The sequence below is a fragment of the Ananas comosus genome, linkage group 22, assembly GCF_001540865.1.
Source record: "Ananas comosus cultivar F153 linkage group 22, ASM154086v1, whole genome shotgun sequence".
In the NCBI taxonomy this organism is placed as follows: Eukaryota; Viridiplantae; Streptophyta; class Magnoliopsida; order Poales; family Bromeliaceae; genus Ananas; species Ananas comosus.
The window spans coordinates 8507275-8533645 of NC_033642.1; the positions used below are offsets into that span (position 1 = coordinate 8507275).

General features: G+C 30.8%; 1 protein-coding gene across 2 annotated transcripts; it reads left to right on the plus strand.

Moving 5' to 3' along the window:
• Positions 21954-25719, plus strand: LOC109727669 (protein PIN-LIKES 7-like). Of its 2 annotated transcripts, none has more exons than XM_020257839.1 (11): positions 21954-22087; positions 23048-23278; positions 23379-23458; positions 23535-23659; positions 23746-23870; positions 23987-24214; positions 24447-24569; positions 24675-24775; positions 24891-24943; positions 25019-25204; positions 25313-25719. In XM_020257839.1, exons 2-11 carry the CDS (start codon positions 23144-23146, stop codon positions 25435-25437), a joined length of 1281 nt encoding a protein of 426 aa, XP_020113428.1. In that variant the 5' UTR covers positions 21954-22087; positions 23048-23143; the 3' UTR covers positions 25438-25719. The 2 variants fall into 2 exon arrangements, with proteins under 2 accessions (XP_020113428.1, XP_020113429.1); XM_020257840.1 differs by lacking the exon at positions 21954-22087 and adding an exon at positions 22801-22935.

Sequence of the window (26371 nt, forward strand, 5' to 3'; positions counted from 1 at the left end):
TGTCTGAGACATTGCAGAACCTTAAGAAGTGCCATAAAATAATTGTTAACAAACCTTTCTTGATAGGTAACCTGCTAAAACAGTGCGCTGCTCCGATTTTGGAGGCAAAGCAGCTCTGCATTTGGGGCGCCTCCGAATTCGGAGGAGCGCATTGGATCAAGGGCCCCCACAAATTGCCCATGTGTGGAGCCTTTTGTCCGAGGGTGCCTTGGATCCATAGCAGTTATTTAATGCTACAAATTCAAAGGAAAAGTGTTTATTTTACCTAAAACCTGTATTAAATTCTTTTATTTGTTAAACACCTGAGTTGATCTGAGCAAGTTCCGACCCGGCCCAAGCCTGATTTTTGGCTGTTATATATTTGCCTGCTCCAAATTTGGTCCTGCCGGTCTTGGCCCAGTTTTTCTGGGCCTCCGATTTCAAGGCTGAGCCTGACCAAATGAGTCAGGCCAGGCATGTGAGCCTGCAAAAAATGGGCCAAAATTGTGCCGGCAGGATGTGCCGCCGGGTGGGTTTTGTTCAGGTCTTCATCTGCCTAGCACTTCTCAGAGTTAGTGTTCCTTAGAAGCAATTCCTAATGAAAAATCAGGGCCTTGAAAAGTAGGAGTTATATCGTTGTTTTATTTATCTGTTTGCATTTTTCCTCTGTAATCTCTTCAAGGATTAGACCTGTCTTGTTTGACCAACATAAATCGCACTCGCTTTTGAATAACAAAGCGAAATCAAGCTTGATGATAAATAACTTTTGGGTTTATAACCAATGCACAAACTGCTTTTATCGCGGTGCATTAAAACCACCAATTACAAAAACCCTATCTAGAGACCACAGGATTGGGCAAAAGGAAACCCAGTAATGGTTCTTTGAACTTCAAATTATTATGGTGTTAAATTAGGACTTGTGTTAAGTTAAGCTTTGTGTTAACAAATAGTCGAGTGTGGAAGTTTACAACCATATATCGAACATTATGCTTCTATCAATCCATTGATGTTGTCACAAAATGCATATTCTCTATCTGTAATCTTCATCGTTGTGATAGTTTGTCGTTATTGGTGTTGTCATCATCATCATCAGCAGCTCAAATTCATAATGGTCGTTATCTGGGACTTGTCTCAGTTAACATTGTGTTAGCTCGTTCACATGACCCAAGTCGAGAAGGTCCTCGAAACGTCTCACAATTATAACATGTGGTGGTTGAAATTAATCATAATGTATATATATATATATATATCAATAGAGAGATTCACGTGTATGACAACTTAGTTGTAAGCTTAGTTTTTGGAATGCTTATTTACATCAATTGCAATTATTGTGGTTCATGCGACAAAAACAGCTCCTTTTGTGACTCTTCAGAAACGGAGAAATGGTGACAACGGTGGCACATCATAATCCTTTAACATACTTTAGTGAATCATGTGTCTTTTTTTTTTTTTTTTTTTTTTTTTTTTTTTTTTTTTTTTTTAACTAATTGTGGTTCATGCTTTTAATTTTTTTTAATATTAGAAGTCCAAAAGGTTTTATAAATGTACACCCTTCTTTTTTGGATGTATAGCTACCATTTCTCTAAGGGTGCGTTTGGTTCAAGTTATTCTGGCAGGATTATAGGTAATCTTGTCAGGATAACTGTGTTTGTTTAATCCGCTATGTAATCTAGTCGTTAATGTAGCATTACAAATCGAGCAGGATTACATCGAAAATATTAACGGGAGGGGGTCGTGTATCTTGCATTACTGAAACCCGTTAATACTACATATTATATAAAATGACAAGTTTACCCTCCAACAACCCCAAATCTAATTAACAGCATTATTTTCATCTCTCTCTCGCCTTCCCCTCTCTCTCTCGCACGCCGCTTTCTCTCTCTCTCTCTCTCTCTCTCACGAACACCTATCATCTTCTATTGCGTCGTCCTCACAGGTAATCATCACGATCTCCTTTCCTCCATTCGTCATTTTCGCAAAAAATAATATTCAAATGATCACAACAAGGGTAATTTTGAAAAAAACTATACTTTTATGTTATGATTACTAAATTTTATAAACTGAACCAAACATATTAATGTTATAAACACTGTAATCTAGTATTACATTACTGCACTAAACCAAACGCGCTAATGCAGCATCAGTAGTAATCTCACGCCGAAATCCAAGACACATGGATATGTCAAGATACTTTGTAATATTACATAACTCGAACCAAACGGGCCCTAACGGTATAATCCGACGTATAAATAGTAAAATTAGTTCTGTTAATATCAAATTGATTTAGCCAGAGTTTGAGAGAGGTAGGACGTAGGTTTGAATTGAATAACCCGATGGTTTGGACTTTGGGTTGGACCAAAAGCACTTGTTGGGCCTGGATCTAACTTGGTCCAGCGCCCTCTGTCTCCACCCTTTTCATTTAGGGTGTGTTTGTTCCATGTAAAACTGTGGAAAAAAAATATTCGGTGGGAAAAAAATTTTTTGGTAGACAATTTTTTTACATCTTTTTAGTGTCTGGTTTGTAGGAAAAGAAAAATATTTTTTCATGACGGTTGTTTGGTTGAAAGAAAAAAAATAGATAAAAAACTATTCAATATATTTTTTATATTAAATATTATTAATATATAATAATTAATATACGATATTGTTATTATTATTATTTTTATAGATTAAATATATTTAAAATTATAATATATATATTACATAATATATAAGAAATATATATATTTAGAAATATTAATAAATAATTNTCTCTCTCTCTATATATATATATATAGTGTAGAGCTAATATGCTATCGGAAGTATAAAGTAGTTGATGCTTCCGATTTTTTAGCTCTTGGATCAAAAATTCTACGGTTGGGATGATAACGGTCTCTTTAGGATTGAGTGGTCTCTATTGGTTAATAATATGAATCCAATGGTTAGAAATGATCAATAGGGTTGATCTAAGGACTAAAAAATCGGAAGTACCAACTACTTTATACTTCCGATAGCATAGTAGCTCCACTATCTCTCGCTCTCTCTATATATATAAAATTAGAGGGAGTTCTACAGTGAATCTCCCTCTAAAAAACGTGGCTATGAGCCGCGCTTTTTCCTTCGCCCTTTTCATTTTCCGTCGCTCGCCGGCGGAAAGCGAAATGGAGGATTTTCTCCAAATATGTAAAACTAGGTTTCATTGAAAAAAAAATTTACGCCAAACCAAACGAGCGTAAATTATTTTTCCATAGAAATTTTTTTTTTCCATCCACTTTTACAACAAATCAAACACGCCCTTATTTTAGAAATCGACCGTAGTGGAAAATATCAACATATCATAGGAAATGTAGAGTTTGATACAAAGTTGAATAAGAATATGAACACAAAAGTACATGTAAACTTCCAAAAGGGTGGCGTATGATGTACAACCTATTCATTCTGTATGATGAAAATATCTTAATTAGTCAATATTGATGTGATTATTCTTTTTTTTATCATTTACTAATTTGAACTATGAGTTATTATGATTCGGCTACCTAATCTCTCAAAATTTTTATTCATTTTTAGGGTTTGACTTTAAAATTTAATCAATTATAGTTACGAGAATTGCATAAGTATATTAATTGAACTTGCAAAGCTAAACGATGAATTCAAACTTTAAAACTAATGTCATCGACTGATTTAAATCAAATAAATTTAAAAATAAATATATAAATTTAGAATTTTAAAATATTAGATAGTCAATTCAAAATGATTCAAACAAATTTAATAATTTTAATAACTTCGTAGTATATAAAATTAAATAAGTTTCTGTTCAAAAAAGAAAATTAATAAAAACTTTAAGGATTTACTTAAATGACCTATAGTTGATAGTTTTAGCATAAATATCAAAAAATAAGTGAAAAAAGTTTGATTTTGAAACAAAAAGTGAACAAATTAAGGGTAAAATGGTAATTTCATATTTTGAAATAAAATAAAAAATGTTATGTTGACGGAAGTTAGCAAAAAATAACGGTGAGAATATTTATGAAAGAAATATTATATTTAGAGAAGTATTTGTGAAATTTAAAAAATTAAAATAATATTTATGATATTTCATAACTTTGTGAGGGTACAAATGGAATTAACCCTTAGATAAATTATGGACATTTTTTTAACGAAATTTTATTTCTACGACGAGTATGATTGATTTAGGAGACTGGTCCAGCGGGGGACCCACGGTTTGGGCAATCATTTGTCTCCCCATTTACAGGATCAAGAACATGAACAAACACTAAAGAGCTATGACTGATTGATGTACCTCCTCCAAATCAAGCTTCTGTTGAGCTAAAAAAAAGGCATAAAACTTATTTAAACTATGCATCATTTTAAATTAACTATTTATTTTTTTGAAAATTTTGATCAATTTATATTCGTTGAGCCAGTTAATAATACTTTAATTTCAACATTTGAATATTTTATTTGTTTTTATTGTTTAGTTAGTATATTTTATGTAATTCTTGTAACTATAAATTTATTAATTTAAAGTCAAAATATTAATTCAAATTAAATAAATTGAAAGATTAGATAGTAAAATTAAAATTTTGAAAGATTGGATTAGCGAATCGAAAATCGTCTATAATTCAAGTAAGTTGTTTTTATTTAATTACTTAATAAGTGTTATATTTAAATATACTATATTATATATTATATATGAGTCGGCTATAGTATATTGATGTAACGCAAACCTTTGGTACTATTGATTTCATGTTAATCTACCCTTGATCTTTCCACCCGTTACATTATACTATTAAACCAACACCACACTACCCTAGCGCGGACACTATCATCCTAACGCCACCATACCTTTTATCCGAACGGCACAACAACTCAATAGTACCAAGGTGGTACTATGATATATACTAGAATATTATATATCTATATATATAATATATATATATATACTATATATATTATATAATATATATATATATAAAAGCGTATAGGATTCCGACAATGAAGACGGAATTCCAAAAAGGAATAAATAATATTCCCTATGAATGGTTATTGATTAATTTTGTTAAAAATATTTCTAAATAAAAAATAGAACGGTTATAAGACATTCGCGACAATGACAGATGAAATCCAAGGAATAATATAATATTCCTATGAATGGTTATGATTAAAATTGTTAAATATCTCAAATAAAAATAACACGTTTTATGATCAATCTATTAAATCTCTATTATATATAAAATTATTATCAAAAATGGTTATGATTAATTGTTAAATAAAATCAACAAATTAAGAAAGTTATAATCATCTATAAAAAATTAGCGATATCATCTACAAATTCAGACGATTTATAATCAATTTGTTAACAAATATCTCGAATAAAAACACGGTAAGATCAATTTTTAAAAATAGGCATTACTATTTATTATTTTACATTAAATTACAATTTGAGTTTAATGGTTGAATTAAATTTTGATGCTTTTAGTTTAAAACACATATTTAAATTTGATTCATCAAAAATCAAAAAGTATATAAAAATGTTCGATGTATATAAATAAAAGAACACGGTAGGATATTATAAATATTTTCTAATAAAATATAACACATTAATTTATAAATATAATTTTTATTGTAAAACTTTGGATATATATAATGTACAAATTTATATTGATTTGAAATAAATTATAATAATTGTTACGTGCATTTGCACGTACATTTTACTAGTATATATATATATATATATATATAGTTATATAGTCTGGCTGAGATACTATCGATAGCACCAAGGGTTTGGTGCTATTAAGTTTTTCGCTGTTAAATTTAACCCTTTGATTATTTTTACTCGTTAGATTATACCATTCAACCAGCCTCCCACTCAACCTTGAGGGGCCCACATCATCCTAACAGCACATTTCTCAATCCAAAGACTAAAAAACTAATAGCACCCATAGCTTAGTGCTATTGATAGTATTCCAGCCTAGTTTATATATATATATATATATATATATATATATATATATATAATCCGGCGGAATACTATCGATAGCACCAAGGTTTTGGTGCTATTGAGTTTTCCATTGCTGGATTTAATCTTTTGAATATTTTTACCTGTTAGATCATGCTATTCAACCAATTACTCACTCAACCTTAGGGGGCCCACATCATTCTAATCACACATTTTTCAATTTAAGGATTAAAAAACTATTAGCACCAATAGCTTGGTGCTATTGATAGTATTCCAGCCTAGTTCTATATATATATATATATATACTAGTAAAATGTACGTTCAAATGCACGTAATAATTATTAGAAAAAGTTATAATTTTTTTAAATTATTTTTTAATTTTAGGCCATATTTTATATGATTGCCAAATATGTATCTAAAAAATTTAAAATAATAAATCACACTATTAAGAAAGATATGCTTTAAATGATAAATAATTAACAATAATCTCTAATGCAAAAATTACTTTTGAAATTAAATAGAAAAATAAAATCTATTAGGAAATAAATTTTTGAAATTAAATAGAAAAATAAAATCCGTTATCTTAAAAAGAAAATATATTTTGAAATTAAATAGATAATATCTAAAAAAGATATTTTAAAATAAAATAGAAAAATATCTTTTATAGAATTTTCACACCCATAATCTGTTATAGAAAACTTACTTTTGAAATTAAATAGAAAAATTTATATTTTAGGATTTTCACATCAGTAATCTGTTATAGAGAACTTACGTATTCATTATTGTTTCTATTTCTATTTTTATTCTTATATTTAAAATTTTTCGTACGGAAAGAGAAAAATGGGCGCTAATTTTCCCGCCGAAAAATGGGTCTGTCGACAGACCCAAATTTAAATATACGTGCTTTTATATATAGTATAGATATATATATATATATATAAGCGAGAGAGAGAGAGAAATGAGCGTATAAATTATATCGTCATGGGTGACCCAACCGAAGGGACAATAATGCAAGCGTGCTTGGCATAATTTAGCCGACAAAGTCAAAGGTGGAAAAGGCCCCGCAATTGAATGTGTGTGAACGACAGGGACCAAATTACTTGGTACTCTGATTGGACTGGATCGACTTGGGTCTACTCTAATAGGGGCCTACAAAGCAATCAAATTACAATTTTATCCCTAGTTATAAAATTTCATATATATTTATTTCTACCAAGTTTATGTCATCAAATGCGTTTCCCCATATATAGCTGATTTATAGTTCGTAACTAATTATTAATGACCGGTTAAATTAAGCTGACTTTAATTTCTTTAGCCAACTGATCATTTTATCTTTATGTTTTATATATATATATATATATATATATATATATCGTAAAAAAGATTTAAGAAAATTAAACTAAATTTTTACAAGAGCATAACGGACCAAATTATAAAAACTTAATGGTCAAGTAATGGTAATCAATATGTAGGGATAAGTTTATATATTTTACATCTTCAAGGGATATATTTGATAATTAAAATTTTATAGGGATAAATATGCAATTATACCGTCCTATGCTATGTATAAGTATCCAAAGTTGCTATTGTGGGATCATGAGTGATCAGGACACTGATAAAGACCCTGTCCCCACCATATATATATACTATCACATGCATGCTCCCATGTGTGTATGAGTGTGATGTTAAATAATAATAGGGAAAACTTTAAATACCACCTATATAATTTTATACTTTTTTATTTTAGTATTCTATAGTTCAAAGTGTATCAATTTAGTACTTTGTAGTTTTATTTTTATTTTTTTATTATCGATTTCGCTAATTTTTTTTCGTTAAATCAGTAACAAAGTTAAAACTAAATAGTACTAAAGTGAATATTCGATAAGCCTAGGTGGGGTATCTGAAGTTTTTTGTATATAATTTAACGAAATATTAACGAAAAAGCTGACAAAAAGATAAAAATAAAACTACATGACACTAACTTGATACACTTTAAACCACATTGCATGACACTAAAGTGAGAAAGCGTGAAATCAGGGGGGTGGTATTTGAAGTTTACCCTAAATAATAGGAAGATATGGTTTGTCTTTATAATTTAGTTAGAAAATAATGTTTGAATTTATTTAGAATTTTTATTATCAATAAATAACAGAAGTAGGCATCAAATGCAGGATCTCAACACTTAACCTCCACATAAAATAATGGAGTTTGGTTTCACATAAAATACTCTTAATCTGATGAAAAACAATATTTTCAATTTTAAGATCCTAAAATATCTATGTCAATTCACTCGCTTTTCTTTATTTTAAGAAAAATGACTATTTTAATTTTTTATCAAATGGTTCGCTTTTTTTTTTTTTTTTTTTTTTTTTTTTTTTTTTTTTGAGAAATAGGTAGCACGCTACCCGCTTCGTTTATTTCATTTAGAAATAAACTTAGCTAGAGATGTGAATCAACTAGGATTCGAACTTGGATCTCGGGTACCAACCACCAAGCCCTTTGCCACTTGCTCTAAGGACGGCCGGTAATGGTTCGCTTTTGTTACTCACGCTTTCTGCTTTGATATTATGTGAAATAATTAGCTAATTTTTTTAAAAACTCCAGGAGGCATTGAACAATATATTTCAATTTTGTTATATTATGCAAAAAGATTTGTAACAGACATATATATATATAGAGTTGAGCTGGAATGGGTAGCAAACCGGCTCCGTTGTCACCCATTTGTTTTCGATGATGGAGCCTTTAAATTGACGATCGGCACCGTTAAACATGATCTATACCACTTGAAGTATCTAGAAATCAAATTTTATGCTTTTTCGATATTATTCTCTTGTCCATCAAATGGGCGTAAAAATGAACGGCTGAAAATGAATATCCTCTAAAAAGTAATGATAGGAATTTTATAATCAAGATCGAGAGTATAGATCTTATTTTAAATAGTTTAAAGAATTTTCTAACCAAAATTCAATTGATTTGAATAGCTTTACACCGTTAAATGAAAAAAACGCATCGTATCTACCATTAAAATTACAAACTTTGAAACTCTTTGATCATTAGGTTAATGATGTCGAAATGATTTAAAATTTGGTTTCTAGATACTTCAAGTGGTATAGATCAGGTTCAACGGTGCCGATCGTCAATTTAAAGACCCCATCATCGAAAACAAATGGATGGCAACAGAGCCGGTTTGCTACCGATAGCATTCCAGCTCAACTATATATATATATATATATATATATATATATGTATATATATATATATATATATCACATAATTAGCTACCTAATTATCTTTTGCTTGTAAGGGAGGTTTCTGAAAAATGGCTAGATAATAATTACCACCAACATTGTTTGGTATAGGTAAGTGAGATTTTTTTTTTTAAAAAAAATGTAACTAATTGTTATTATTATTTTGAAAAAAAATGCTTATTATTGGTTATAGAAGGCCCACACTCCATTTTTATTATGGCCCTACAATAATGGAAGCTGTACAGTAGTGATTGTTCACCAGTTCAATTTTCATGCATGTGCAAATTAATCACAACCGTACGATAGGTCAGAGCCTCATGGTACTATAAACAAATGAGAAATCGACACGTGTGCAAAATTTACTTAATGGTCCTTTATATATATATATATATATAAAATTTTGGAAAAACTTCAAAAAGCATTTGCCACCTGTGGTTTAAAATGTATCAAATTGCCCCCCTGTGGTTTCGTTTTTATCTTTTCGGTAGCTTTTTCGTTAATATTTCATTAAATTATATACAAAAAACTTTAGATACCCATCTAGATTTATCAAATATTCACTTTAGTACCCTTTAATTTTAACTTTATCACTGATTTAAGAAAAAAAATAATAAAATTGATAAGAAAAAGAGAAAAAAGAAACCACATGAGGGCAAATTTATATATTTTAAACTAGGGGGGCAAAGTGAGAAACTACGAAACCACAGGGGTTTTTTTTGAAGTTTTCCCAATAATTTTTTCATACTTAACACTCTTTATTAGGTCGTCAACTTCGTTTCTCATGCACCTCGTGATAATATTTAAATGATTGCGTTGGTGGATTTTTCTGCAAAGTATACGCCTACGTACGTATCCATGTTGCATGGATGCATGCATGAAGATCCCACGTGACAAGCTCTTTTATTTTTGTGTTATATATATATATATATATATATATAATTTGTAGAGTATATATTGTTGGTAGCAGCATCCTGTTCACATGGCGCGCAGAGGGTGGGTATGCTGTATCCATCTCTATGCTTTAATAAGTGAATTGATTTTTCTTTTTTCTTTTTTTTTCAACTCGAGCTTTTAGAATAGTATTTAACGCCGATGCTTCACATGAATATACGATACAATATTCAACGTTCTTCAGAGAAAATGTATTATTCTCATGGTCTGTTCGGATGGAGTGTAGCTTGTTAAGATTGTTCATTAGTCATTTTCTATCACGTTAATTAATCTTTTGGATAACATGATATCATAGCGAATACTAGACCCTTTTGATCTGTTTCAAGAGGTCTCAGGTTAAATTACCATTTACGGCATTTTATTGTCATGTTAGTGAGGATGTTGAGATAATTCTTATGTGAAGGGTACACCTCACAAGATTGGAGTAAATGCTCCATCTTAGCTCTTCATTAATTCCTCCTATCACGTGAAAAGAAGAGTAAATGGTCACATGAGCATTGAAGCAAATTATATGTACAAATATTGATATAAGTGATGAATGATTGACTTTTTTAGTTATTTTGTTAGTGCATCTTTCACCAAAGACAAACTCATTTCAATGGAATTATGTGACCTACCCTTAGTTAGTTAATTCGCGTTTAATTCGCGAATTATTCGCGACTTTTTCGAAAACCGAATTAAACGCCGGCATCCGAATTTTTCCAAAACATGCGTAAAAAAACGCGTTTTTTTCAGCAAAAATAATCATCCGCGAATTATTCGCGATTCGCGAATGATTCGCCCAAAGAAACGGCGGTCGCGGACTCGATGCCGCGTCGTCGCCGCCATCGTCGGCGTCCTCCTCCTCCATTGCTTTCGTCGCGGAACTTTGGATCACTGTAAAATTCCTCGAAAAAAAAAATTTCCGCTAAAATTTTTTTTTCCAAACAATAGTTGTCCCTCAAATTATTTTTGAAAAAATTATTTTATAAATTTTGGGAAAAAAATCGAGTTTGTGACTTGAGACTTGAGAGCAAGAGGTAGAAATGGCGCTGGGTTTGGGAAGAAGAAGAAGAAGGGAAATCGGGGCTTTCGAGAACAGGATGGGACGCGGTCCACGAGGCCACTTTGGCCTCGTGGACCGCATGAGAGGGAGGTCCACCGTGGATCTCCCTCTCATAAGTCATTAACTTTATATATATATATATATATAATTTATTTATAATATATATTATTTATTATATAAAAATATTATTATATAACATTTATTTATAATGATAATATAGTTTGCTATTTTTTTACTTAATTAGCTTATTTTGTAGTTTTTTATTCTTATATTCTTAAGAAATATGAGTATTTATACTAATAGCAATAAATCTTAAGAAAAATAATTTTAATTATAGCCGAATTTTTGATCCCGAATTTTTAATTGAAGAACGTATAATATCCGAATAAATCACGTATCCGAATAATTACTGAATCCGTTTTTTAGCCGTATTTTTCAACGAATTTAAAAATTAGAAAACGAATTTTATCCGAATTATATCCGTACCGAATTTTTGCCGAATCCGAATTAACTAACTATGGACCTACCTACCATATATATGTTTTAAGGCTTCTCTATGAATTATTCTTACTCTCTCTCTCTCTCTCTCTCTCTCTCTCTCTCTCTCTCTATATATATATATACAGCTATGCTTTCATGTGAGGAGCCAGTGAAAGAACTTTCATTGCCAAGATGTCTCAAGAGCACAAAATAATTCCCAACCACTCTTTTCCAATTATTTTTGAGATCTCACATGACAAAGTACTATTGCGATCCCCATTTTTTTTTTTTTTTAAATCTCTAGCATCTTAATTAACTAAGATGGGCCCTTATTAATTTCTTAATGAATGATTGGCTTTTTCTTTAAAAAATGCTTTGTACATATATATTATATTGAAAGTACATGGATTTGTAAAATGTTACAAATACACACAAATCTTATGTAGTTATTTATCATCTTGTAGCACACTATTATTCTCTTTAATTAATTCATGCCTTTTTGACCAAAAAAAAAAAAAAAACTTATGGAAAGTGTGAAAAACAGCTGTACGAGGACTTAGTAATTAAGCACTACAATTTTAAATTGCAGTGTTGTAAAATAGAATCAGTTAGTGGATCTTAAAAGAATTTTTTTTCTCACTTAGTTGCAGATTTTAAAAATAAACACTTGTATACATAAAAACTCCCTATATGTATACATTTTTTTTTCCTTTTAGTATCAAGATCGAGATCTGCTCTATCATATTTTTAAAAATCTCTTTTTGTTTCTACCAATCACCCTCTAAATTTTAGGAGACCACTATTATTTCAACCCTATAGTTTTTCATTCAAAAATTATAAATTTAATAGTAAAAAAGTTCAAATACTATTAAAATTATTCTAATCTAATTCTCTCTCTCTCTCTCTCTCTCTCTCTCTCTATATATATATATATATATATAGAGATGTATATAATTGTAAATTGTTACTTAATTGCAACCTAAAATATGGTCTTCTAGTTTATATTTTTTTAATATATATATATATATATATATTTTTCCCCTTCAAGGATGACTTGTTTAACCAATAGTATATATCTAGTTATAGTGTTGGCCACATTAGAGTGATCTAGCCCATGTGACATGCTGTGATATACATGCCCCATTTATATAATCTTTGCTAATTAAAAAGGACAAATCACGTGGAAATAATGCTAAGGAAAATGCTAAATCTTTCACTGTGTTTATGAGTAATTAATTATTACTAGTGTAGAGACCCGCGCGATGCAGCGGATAGATAATATAAGCAAAATTTAAAAATTTTAATAAAATGTATATTTATAGCTAATTGATATATAGGAAGCTATACCATGTTAAGTGCAGCCAATTTACATGACTAAATTCAACTGTTAAAAAAATAAAATTATAGTTAGAATCTACTCATTGATAGAATATTAATATGGTGCATGTAATTAAAAAAATAAAATTATAGCTAGAACCTACTCATTGATAGAATATTAATATGGTGCATGTAATTAAATGTTGCACCTTGCATATAATTAGAGGAGTGGGGAGATAAAAGGTTAGACGTTGAGAAGAGGAGAAGGTGATTTAATTTAAAATTGAGGTATGAGAATGAAGGGTAACATATCTCGTGGCCAAAAGTTTTTTTATGCTGCATGTAAAAGAGTTACAAAAGAAAGAGGAGAGATTAATGGAGAAGGGGAGTGGATTAAAGTTATAAAATCAATAGAATATTAGTATGGTGCATATAATTAAATTGGGCTATGAGAATGAAGGATAACATATTACGTGGAAAAAAAATTTTTTTGCTGCATACAAAAGAGTTACAAAAGAGAGAGGATGGGAGATTAATGAAGAAGAGGAGTGAATTAAAGTTATAAAACCAATAGAATATTAGTATAGTGTATATAATTAAATGTTGCACCTTTCATGTAATTAGAGGAGTGGGGAGGTGAAGGATTAGACGTTGAAAATGAAAGATAACATGCTACGTGGCAAAAAATATTGTGGCTTCATATAGATTTATTTATAGATTTATAGATATATAAGAAACCCCACTAATAATGCATTGGTCCTGTGTCGACCGTAACGTTGTATTGCACGAATTTTTTTTTTCCCTACATGTGGGGATGTGATTGGGTGGATGGAGACCTGACGTGGCAGATTTTGATTGGCTTATTAATTTAACGACAAAACATTTGTAAGTTGCTTCCACCTCAAATAAAGCCAATGAGAAAGGATGTTTTCATTGTACTATATTGCTGGTAGAGCACTAGGATCTAGAGATGCAAACGGGGCGGATCCGGATACCCCATCTCCCGTTCTGTTGTTTTAGTGGGTCGGAGCAGAGTTAATTTTTATTTCATTTTTTGCTCTCACTTATCGTTCTATTTAGAATGGATAATGACGACAACAAATTTTTAGTAGATTTTTTGATGATTCAGAACAGAACACAAAAAGGATAGAAATTTTATGCCCCATACATCATTTTCTTAGCTGATCAAGACGAAATTGGGATGGATTATATTTTTTTGTTTTATTTTTGATCCCCACTTATATCAGTATTGTACACATACACCTTCGTTATTCAAAGGGTTAGATTTATTCGCTAGTAAAAATTTTTAAATCAAATATTAGGGTGTAGAATTTACATCCTATAATAAGATTTCTCTTTGTAGATGTTATGGATTAAATTTTTATAACAATGTAAGTTACATTTCTATGATGGTATGAGTTTTATTCTTGTATATGGTGGGTTTTGCATTCCACCATTTCCATTGAGTCATGATGAAATTATAAAAGATCGAATTAAAAAAATTATATGATGCTATAAAAAAATACCAATAATTTTTTTTATATATTTTTTATAAAATGATCACATTTGATTGGCCGTTAGCATTTTCTACACGAAAAAAGATTTTCTCTAAATACTATTATCGTTACGAATACGAAGAATACAGCTGATTAGTCTATTTTGTAATATAACAATCATTCTATTGATAGGTCAAATTTTTATACTTAATGTAAACCGTCACGAATCCATACATATCCTGAGGTGTAATTGTAGTATTACTCATATCAAAAATGAAAAAAAAAAAGGAAATTTGTAGCATTACTCATTGAAAATAAATGTTCATGCTTATCCTAGCTAGGTTTTGGTCTAACAACTAAGAATATTGTTCAATTCATTTTGTAAAGGCTAAAGGGAGTAATCAATGTACAATTAACTATTTCCAAATTAATTTTCTTTAGAGCAATAATGTTGTTGTCCTTGCTTAAAATATTCTTTTATCTCTCTAGTGCCTCTATGAAAACTTATTTAACAACTAATCTCTCTCTCTCTCTCTCTCTCTCTCTCTCTCTCTCTCTCTAGGTACTAGGGAACACTCCTAGGGTCAAAATGTACAACTAATTAAAGTGAACAAATCAATTAACTAGTACTCCCCTTAATTTCTTTAATTTAGAAAAAAAAAAACTATCATGTAGTGTGGTTGCTAATTAATAATGCTTTATATATGAGTGACTATATATATATATATATAATAAACACAATAATTAATCTTGCCAATCAAAGGTACTATTAAGGAGTCAAAGGGTACAATTAAAGGTGAAGGAAATTAATTAACTAGTACTCACCCTATTAATTTGCTTTAATTCTAGGAAAACAAAAAACTATCATCTAGTGTGGTTACTAATTAAATAATGCTATTTTAGTAGTAGCTATTGAAAATAATAAAGAAAAAAAAAACACCACAATTGATCTTGGCAATTGCAATTACTCCTATAGGTTCCTTCTCTCAGATATAATAGAGAAAAAAAAAAAAGAAAAGAAAAAGAACCCATGATGTGTGTGATTAAATGATCGATAGGCGAGATAAGAGATGAGGATTTAATTTAATAAATATGTGGAATAATCTGATGGTATGTCATTTGAAAAAACCAATCTTTTTTCGGAACGATGTACAAATACCTTTGATTATATTTTAATCATGTGCATTGTCTGATAAGAGATGATAGGTGTGAAAATTGGACGCAGAACCCTCTTAAAACTATGATACTATGTTACTTATAAAAACCAATATTAATTAACTATAAAAAAAATACTCAATATTCATCTTAACATTTTATGCGTTACCTAATTAAGTTAATGTTTATACTATACATTTATGTGCCTATATATATATACATCAGCTCATTAATTAATTCATGTAATTGACATATGGAAAGTGATTACTTAGCCATCCCAGCGAGTACATATGTATACACACACACACACAGAGATCTAGACAAAAAAAATATTAATAGCACCGAGACATTATTGTCCTTGGACGAAAAAATATACGATTACCATGATAATGATCTCCTAAAATTTAGTGAGTGATTGTGAAATAATATGATCTAAGAGATTAGATTTAATGGCGAAAATTTGGTAGCAATAAGTGTTTAGTATAATTAGGGGTGTAAACGAGCCGAACATGAGCGAGCTAGGGCCGGCTTGTGTTCGGCTCGTTTAATAAACGAGCCGAACACGAGCTGGCTCGTTAAAGTATCGAGCCGAAAAATTCAGCTCGTGTTCGGCTAGTTAATAAACGAGCCGAACACGAGCTGGCTCACGAGTTGGCCAACAAACAATAAGTTAAAAAGATTAGATTGAATATATATAAAAAAATAAATTTATAAAATTTTATTCATTAAACTTTGATCTAATAGTTAAAATTTTATATATAAATGAGTCTTTTTATAATTGCGTTTGGCTTTATATTTTTTTTTGCTAAAATCAAATAATAAATATATATATATATTATATATAATTATTTATTTATATATATAAATATAAATTAAATAAATTATATAAATATAAAATATATGTATTCGAGCTGTTATTGAGCCAAACACGAGCGAGCTAACCCTAGCTCGTGTTCTGCTCGTTTAATAAACGAGCTGAAAAATTCGGCTCGTGTTCGGCTCTAAATGAGCAATTCAATCTTGAGCTTATTTCGAGCCGAACACTGACTCGTGAACAGCGAGCTGGATTGCCANACCCTAAGTATAATATTGATAGTAGTCAGGCTCTCTCTCACTCTCTCTAGATCTCTCTCTATCTATACATAGATATTATATTTAATTATGTGCTTATATATTTATCAGCTTATTAATTCATGTAATTGACGCATGGAATTAAAGTGATTGCTTATTCATCCCCAGCTTCATATATATACTAGTGTAGAGACCCGCGCGATACAGCGGGTAGATAATATAAGCAAAATTTAAAAATTTTAATAAAATTTATATTTACAGGTTATTGATATATAGAAAACTATACAATGTTAAGTACAACCAATTTGCATGACTAAATTTAACTATTAAAAAAATAAATTATAGCTAGAATCCACTTATTGATAAAATATTAATATGGTGCATGTAATTAATTGTTGCACTTTAATTATATATAATTAGAGGAGTGGGGAGGTGAAGGGTTGGGCGTTGAGAAGAAGAGAAGGTGGTTTGATTTAAAATTGGGCTATAAGAATGAAGGGTAACATGTTACGTGATAAAAAAATTTTTATGGTGCATACAAAAGAGTTACAAAAGAGAGGGGGTGGGAGATTAATGGAGAAAGGAATTGATTAAAGTTATAAAGCTCACTCATTGACAGAATATTAATATGGTGGTGCATATAATTAAATGTTGCACCTTGTATGTAATTAGATGAGTGGAGAGTGAAAGGTAACATGCCACGTGACAAAAAATATTGTGGCTTTATATAGGTTTATATATATATATATATAGAGAGAGAGAGAGAGAGAGAGAGAGAGAGAGAGAGAGAGAGAGTCCGGCTACTATACTCTTATCGATCGCCTTTGTACTCATAACTTGTTTTCGATTATAGAGCTTCCGAATCGACGATCCATACCATTAAACATTATTTAGAGCATTTAAAACTTCCAGAAATCAAATTTTATAATTTTTCGATATTATTTACCTTACGATCAAAGGCTCACAAAATTGACAATTTTTAATGGCCGGTATGAGATATTTACTAGTTTAACGGTGAAAAAGAATCGGAATATGTTGAATTTTTGATAGAAAATTCTATTCACTACCTAAATAAAGATCAATAACTCCGATCTTAAATTGAAGGATCCGATCATCCATTTTTAGGATATCATTCGATTTTAACCGTTCATTTTATACTCGCTTGATGGACTTTATAATGATTTTAAAAAAGTACAAAATTTATTTTCTATAAGTGTCAAATATTCTAGATCATGTTTAATAGTGTGGATCGTCGATTCGAAAACCCCAATATTGAAAACAACTTATGAGTACGAAGGCGATCGTACTCATAAGAGTATAGTAGCCGGACTCTCTCTCTATATATATATATATTTAAAAAGATTTAAATATTTTTTAAAATTTTTTAATTTAGTTTTTTTATTTTTTTAAATTTATTTTTTAATGAACAGGGTTAGAGAGATATGTATACCTCGTTTGCTTTTTGACCTCTCCCACTTAACGGATTTTGTGCTGATTCAAACTATTTGATCAAATCCACTTTGAATTTGACTTAGAAACTTTTAATGAATTTTAATGCACGGTGCAATATTGGATAAGCGTTATCATATTCCAAGAACACCTCTATTACAAATCTACGTAACGCTTACATGCAATTTAAATATACATAAAGAATAATAAAAAGAGATTAATTAACTGGTTTAATTTGTTGAATTTAACATCACTTTCCTTTTCTTATAAAAATGTATGTGTCTTACGTCTTATAAAAGTCTTTGTAACATTGTTCCTATCTACTTAGACGTGTCAGATAACAATTATATATATAAAAATAAACCAGAGTAATTAATATTTTTAAAAATAAACTCAACTATAGACCAATTTGAAACAAAATTCTCACGTTTTAATTTATTTTAATTTAAATTATTCTTTTAGTTAAATTCACAATAAATTGGTAAATCACTCAGCGAATTCATCAAACTTTTTTAGCTGTGGAAATCACTTGCTTCGTCTCAATTGGTTACTGGATAAATAAGTCAAATTCGTTAATTAATATGAAAGAAAAAAAATCTATACTATATATAAAAGCGTACAGAAATGACAGACGGAATAAAAAAGAAATAAAAAATATTTCATACGAAAGGTTATGATTAATTTGTTAAAAAGAAATATAAAAAAAAATCATTCATATCCATCTATAAATTTAATTCTATAAGCGGTTATGATTAATTTGATAAAAATATTTCAAATAACAAAGAACGGCTGTAATCAATCTGTTAAAAAATATTATTTCTTTCCATCTATTTTATATTAAAATTTAAATTTGAGTTTAAATCGTGAAAAAAATTTAATTTTTGATATGAAATTTGACTTAATAGTTAAAAAATTTTAATTATATAATGGATCAAAATTAAATTTTAAATTTTGAAATAGAAATCAATTAAATTTTGATGTTTTTAGTTTAAAGCACATACTTAAATGTTAGATTCATAATAAATTTAAAAGTATATAAAAATATTTAATATATATAGAAAAGAACAATATAAAACATTGCAAATATTTTTTAATAAAATATAACATATAAATTTATAAATTATAGTTTTTATTGTAAATTTTTAAATAAATATAATGTACAAATTTATATTAATTTAAACTAACTTAAAATAATTATTACGTGTTTTTGCATGTATACTCAACTAAGGCTTCGTTTGGGATTGCGGAGAGATTGCGTTACGTGCGGTGAGAAACGACGATGGAAAAATACCATGTTTGTTTCCGTATGTAATATTGCGTTCCGCATATCGCGATGAGTAAGTACGATATATTTTCTGCAGTGCTTTTTCTGTTACGATATATTTTCTGCAGTCCCAACGGAGAACGCTGAAGCATATCCATACATACTTTTTCCTCAACTCCATTTTATCTAATAGCGTTAGATAGATCTCAATACCAAACTAACGCTATTAGATAAAATTGAGTTGAGGAAAAAGCATATATGGATATTCTTCTGCGATCACCAGTGGGACAGCAGAAAATATATCGTAACCGACTCATCGGATATGCGGAATGCAATATTACGTACAAAAATAAACGAGGTATTTTTACAACGTATTTTTTTACCGTACGTAACGTAATTTTTTTATAATTCCAAACGAAGCCTAATGCTTATCAAAATGACTTTTTTCAGTTTTGGAGTAAGAGTCGATTTAGGATTCTTCCCACATTTTTAGGTCATATTTTAATGCAACGGCTGTTGTCAAAAGCGCTTCTCCTTCACGTGAGCTGGAATGCCGCGTGGGCACCCCAGGCCCAGATATGTTGGAAAGGACGCGGATTTTCTGCAACTGATCTGTATTCGTAAATGTCGGCGTAATCGATCATACTCAATTTAGAAAAAAAAAAAGAAGTTAAAGTAAAAATATAAATAGATAATTATTTATATATTTTTTAAAATTTTGAAAATATTTTATTTATTTATTTATTTTTTAATATAACTTTCATATGTTCCTTCCTTATTTTAAAATATCTCTACAGTTATTATCCGTTAAGTTAACTTGAGTTAAATGTGGGTTAAATATCTATTAGAGCTAAAAAAAATTAAAATGCCTCTTTTGTTTTTAACTTAAGGGTAAATAAGGAAAGTCGGTGATGGTAGAATGGTATGTATGTTTGAAATGGTAAAATAGTAATTTCATACAGATCACAAGTATTGCTAACACGTTATTAACAGAATTTAACTCTAGATATGTATTTGAAATAGGTTGGAACGTAAAAATGAAAATTTCAATATTAGCCTTCTAAGAGAAATAAATCAGAAAGTCGGAAACTTTTTAAGAGTATATAAACAATTGCCCCAAATATAAAATATTCTAATAGCTTAAGTTTGTGGGTTTGGATCTAAATCTCTTAATAATTTTTCACATATATATATATATATATAATATAGAATTGAGCTTCTATACCTTTAAAAATAGTAAATTATTAGCGCTTGCAGGTTTTAGGATTCAGTGAGTGGTTGATTGAATAGTATACTGTAACGACTGAAAATGGTTAAAAAAATAAATCTAACGGTGAAAAACTTACAAACACCAAATACTTGATGTTTTTAAAAATATCACAGCGGAACTCTCTCTCTCTCTCTCTCTCACCATATATAGAGTTTTCTGTTGGATGTAAAATTTTAAAATTGTACTGTATATTATTTTATTTGGTATCAAATATGATGTTCTAAGTTTGAATCCGGCCGTCTGGCTCCTACTCCTAACTCCACGCATACATAATTTTTAAGATTTTGAAAAATAACGATAATTTTTGCATTATTTTCATATTTCTTGAGTACTATCAAGCATATTTCGTCGAATAATTATAATTTTGCAACATCTATAACAGGGTTAGAGGGCTTGCTTGGAATTGCGGAAAAATTACTTTACGAATGATGAAAAAGAACGAGAAAAAAAAGACTATTTGTTTCTGCACATAATGTTACGTTCCGCATATCGCAATAAAAATATCTTTTTTACAGTCCCACTAGAAAACACAAAATCATATCTCGATATCTCCTGTTCCAACTTTTTTTATCAATTAATATTAGATCGATGAACATCGATACAAAACGAAAACAGTTGTTGGATGGGAGGAGTGTATTCCAATTTTTTTTTTTCGCACGTGTAGCATTTAAAAAATAGCCCCCCCTCTTTTTGTTTTCTTTAATTTTTTAAATTTTTAATTTCTTTATTATCACTAATTTTCAAATGCATTATACCAGATTACCGGGAAAAGAACAAAGCGACACGTCAGCGTCGTAGAAGCCGATCCAAATTTTATGACTTGTTTCAATTATTATTATTACTTCATAAATTCCTCGCCACGTAACTCAATTGGTTTGTTCCAATTTTTGATTTGATAGGATTAGACCAAATAACTAAAAGAAATTATTACATGCACCCGGCGTATTTCTCCATCTGTGCACCACCCATTTACTGGCGATTACAAATAACCAAGTCTCAATATATTATGGATATTCAGATAAATTTTACCGCACAACATAATATAGTAGCAGCTTCTTTTTATCACTTAAATCGAAACATCGGATTCTGAAACAGAGATATATAACTCGCGTTTTAGTGGATGGTATAAATTGAAGTATGGGATGAAATGAATAGATAGTGCACGAATATATGAATGCATGGCGCGCAATAATTTTTATGAAGTAGAGGGGGGAGGGGGTTTGGACTTGGTGTTTCTCTTTAGGTGGATTCAGTGTAGGTGATTCTCTCTCTCTTTCTCTCTCTCTCTCTCTCTTTCTTTCTTTATATAAGCCTCCAAATTTGCGTGTTTCTCTCGAACCTCTCCGTTCTCTCGCGCTTCTCTCTCTCTCTCTCTCTCTCTCTCTCTCCATTGTTGGTTGGTCACAAAAGATAAGAGCTTTAAGGTATTTTCTCTCTCCTCTTCTCTCCATTTTATTAAAAAGTATGAGCTTTTTCTTACAAATGATGGACAATACGTAAACCGCGCACAGTTTTTTGATTTTTCATATCGTATTGATCCTTTTATGAGATATATATTATTTCTTTTGTTTTCCCTTTCATTAATACGGTTTTATTTATTGATTTTGGATTAGTTTTTTGTTTTTTTTTGGGCGATATTTCGGAGTATGTGCATATAAGAAAGTAAATATATACTTGGCGATTAAAAAAGGAATAAACAGTTGTGAATTATTCATGATAAGTTTTGTTTAATTTAATCGATGAGAATGTTCGGAAGTAATTAATAATCTAGGTAAGAAGATTCTAATCTAAAGGTTTTCTTCTTTTTTTTTTTTTTTTTTTTTTTTTTTTTTTTAATATCATCCCCGCACCATAATGTAAAAGTAATCACCTTTACATGCTTTTGGTGCCATAGAATACGCCCCTATTTTTTTTGCTTTTGTACTATATATGTTCACGTACTTAATACTAAGTTAATTACTAAGAGAGTTTTAAGTTATTAACAAATTAATTAGAAGATACTATAAAGAGAAAAGGAAGTGAAATTAGAGATTCATTGTATATATGTATGAAACATGCAATTATTTGTGGCCCCAACTTAGAAAAAAAAAAGAGGTTTTTCTAAGTATTAACTTTATAGCCATTTGTGCAAAAATTCATAACATTTAATAGCCACCTATGTAGTTGTTATCAACCCCACATTTTTGAATGAATCATTAGAACAACAATTGGATTCACACACACACACACACACACACACACACAAATCACCTCTAACTTTGCGGCAATTTCGGTATTTTTTCTTCTTTTTTTTCTTTCTTTGCTAATGTTGTTGGATTCAAATTACAATGCTCACTCTAATGCTTTTCTCTTTTTATGTGGTTTGAAAATTTGCACCATGACAGGATGCATTGCTAGCGTCGGCGCGAATCGCAGCTTCGAGCAAACGAAATTTGAATTCGCAGTTGCTGTTTAAGGGAGTTTCAAGTGAAAGGGAGAAGATGGGTTTCTTCTCCCTGTTTCTTGTGGCATCCATGCCAATTGTGCAGGTCCTGCTCATAGGCCTGCTGGGAGCTTTTCTTGCTTCTGGTTACAGCAACATTCTCACCGTCGGCGCGCGCAAGGACATGAACAAGGTGACTTTTTTTTTGTAAATTTTGTTCGCGGGTTTGTTCTAAATCTTTCTCAATATTTCTCTTCTTTATACCTGGTTCAATCAATATATATATATACCAGGTTGTTTTCGCGGTGTTCACGCCGTCTCTCATGTTCGCGAACCTGGCAAAGACAGTGACTCTCCAGGATGCTATCTCTTGGTAATTTTCTAAGATCAAAACATGAATTTCTTCTGTTTTTGGGTCAATTTTTTGATTTTGTTTGTCTCTTTTTAAGGTGGTTTATGCCTGTCAACATTGGGATCATATTCTTAGTTGGTGGGCTTCTTGGATGGGTGGCAGTGAAGATCTTGAGACCACCCCAACATCTCGGAGGCCTCGTCATCGCTTCGTGCTCCGCAGGTAAAACATTTTAGGAAAGATTACGATTTCGATTACGTTTCTCGGAGTTTTAATTTCGATAATTTAGTTCTTATGATATGGCGCAGGAAACCTCGGCAATCTACTGCTGATAATTGTTCCTGCTGTTTGTGATGAGGATGGGAATCCATTTGGTGGCGAGAGGAGCATCTGCAGCGCCCGCGGGCTCTCTTACGCGTCTTTCTCGATGGCGGTAAAAGCAGCTTTTTAATCCAAATTTTCTTTTGTGTTTTACATGATGTTAGTTGTGACATTTGAAGCTGTAAAATTTACTGAAATGTTGTGCTTTTCAATACTATTAATTTGCAGCTTGGGGGCTTCTACATATGGACACATACATATAGTCTCATGAAGAGAGCTGGAAAATTGTATCACAGGAACCTGCTAAGAAATAATTTGGTTCAAGAGATTGAACACAAGGATTCGTTCGCGAACGGGGATTCGGGCAAGGCGGAGAACGGAGAGGCTGCGGTCGATCAGGAGGCTTTGATTCCGACAGCAGAGAAACCCGACGACGAAAGCCAACAAAACCAACTTGTAAGCTGCAGTTACTGAAAGTTTCAGAATCTCAAATTTTTGAAAGAATTTGAAAGGCTGATCAAAAAATTCAGCCTCTAAGTTATTCATCCCTGATTAGATTTGAAACTTAAATAATTTTACAATAGTTATTGAAAGATAAAGTTACCATGTTAGCAAATTGCAAGTATGATGCTGATCTTACAGAAGAATTTAACCTTTATCTGAGCTTTTTTTGGATGTTATAATGCAGGCGTTGCCGCTGTTGTCTAGTGACAGTAGTTTTATGGGCAGTAAGAAGAACTTCTGGGACAAGCTCAAAGAAGGCACCCACCAGATTGTTGAGGAATTACTCGCACCGCCAACTGTTTCTGCTGTATGTTCTTATTGTATAAGTTACAGTAAAAATCGACTTTTTCTACCAATGTATATGCCAATTGTACTAACTTAGCTGCTATAAAAACAAAACTTTTCAAATCAGATCATAGGTTTCATTGTTGGCGCAACGCCATGGTTGAAGTCTCTATTTATCGGAGATGCAGCTCCTCTTCGAGTTATACAAGACTCCGTAAAACTATTAGGGTAATTTTTCGATGTGGATTGTTACATTCTCTGTGTTTTTTTTTTTTTTTTTTTTTTTTTTCTGTTTAAGTTATGGAAAATAATTTGTTCTTATGATTTCTCCCCCTAAATGCAGGGATGGCACAATACCTTGCATTACCCTCATTCTAGGAGGAAACCTTACACAAGGTTAGAAACTCCTGCAACTTGTACACACAATGTCACTTAAAATTGTTTCTGATCTAAGATTTCAATTATGATCAGGGCTTCGAAAGTCGGTCATAAGGCCGGTGGAGATCGCAGCCATAATCCTCGTGCGGTATCTGATCCTCCCAGTAATCGGGGTCGCCGTGGTGAAAGCGGCTTACGAAATCGGATTCCTACCGCAAGACCCGCTGTATCGATACGTGCTGATGATACAGTTCACTCTCCCCCCTGCAATGAACATTGGTAAGAGAAGCCTCATCTGAACACTCTCACTTTAAATTCTGCAATTTATCATCAGTTTTGAATCTGAGGATCATGATCTTAAAACTCTGACGACACAATATGGTGCAGGAACAATGGCTCAGTTGTATGATGTTGGTCAAGAGGAGTGCTCTGTGATCTTCCTATGGACTTATTTGGTCGCGGGGGTCGCGCTCACTGCTTGGTCGACCGTGTTCATGTGGATATTGTCGTAGAATTATCGATCGAATCGGTCGCGCCGATTACTATTTTACTCCCTACATACATATACATTTTTTGCATTGTTGTGATTTGGAATGTCAAAAGAAGGGCAAAAAAGTGGAAGCATATTACTTGCATGGTAGAGGCCCTGTAGTAATATGTAAAATGGCCTGGAATTGCTAAGAGTTTATTAGGATATTAGTTGTGCAGCAATGGTTATACAAGTTTATAATTCTTTATGTATCTTAGAAATTTTGTCTTTTATATATATATATATATGTTATATGTTGTTCATATTGTATTTTGTTCTCAAAGACATGAACATGCAAATTCATAGAGAGTATTTCATAAGCTCATGTATTTCTTATTTTACCTTTGAGGGAAAGCAGGAGGAAACTAAATATCAAAACAACAAACCATGCACGATAATCTAAAGTTTCGTTTGGAATTGCAGAAAAATTACATTACGTATGGTACAAATACGACGAAAAATATACATCATTTGTCTTGTAAATAATAATATAACACTGCACTTATAACAATGAGTCAGTTAGAATACATGCATATGTAAGTAAGATAACGTGTAGTATCAGGCGAGCCCAAAGAATTAATGTAAAATAAGAGGTCCGTCCCTTTCTCTTTTTTTTTTGAGAGTGATGCTACATTTCATTTTAGTTACTCGCCAAAAATTGCACGGAACTCCTTTTTCTTTTTCTTTTTCTTTCTTTTTTTTTTTTCAGTTGCCCAGACCATATCAAAGGAGATACTTAGATACATTGGAACTTCGATTTTTCTACGTAAATTCTATATGATGGAGTATACAACAGTTTATCCTCCCTGCGCATTTAAATAGAAAATTTTTGTTCACAAAAGTTGAAAAACTAACAATACCATCTCTCAATATATATACATAGAGAGATACAGAGATCTCTCAATATATATACATAG

Coding starts and splice junctions, on each gene's coding strand:
- LOC109727669 (XM_020257839.1), top strand. CDS start 23,144: ATGGGTTTCTTCTCCCTGTTTCTTGTGGCATCCATGCCAATTGTGCAG. Junction 24,776..24,890: donor GACTCCGTAAAACTATTAGG/GTAATTTTTCGA, acceptor CCCTAAATGCAG/GGATGGCACAATACCTTGCA. Junction 25,205..25,312: donor CCCCCCTGCAATGAACATTG/GTAAGAGAAGCC, acceptor AATATGGTGCAG/GAACAATGGCTCAGTTGTAT.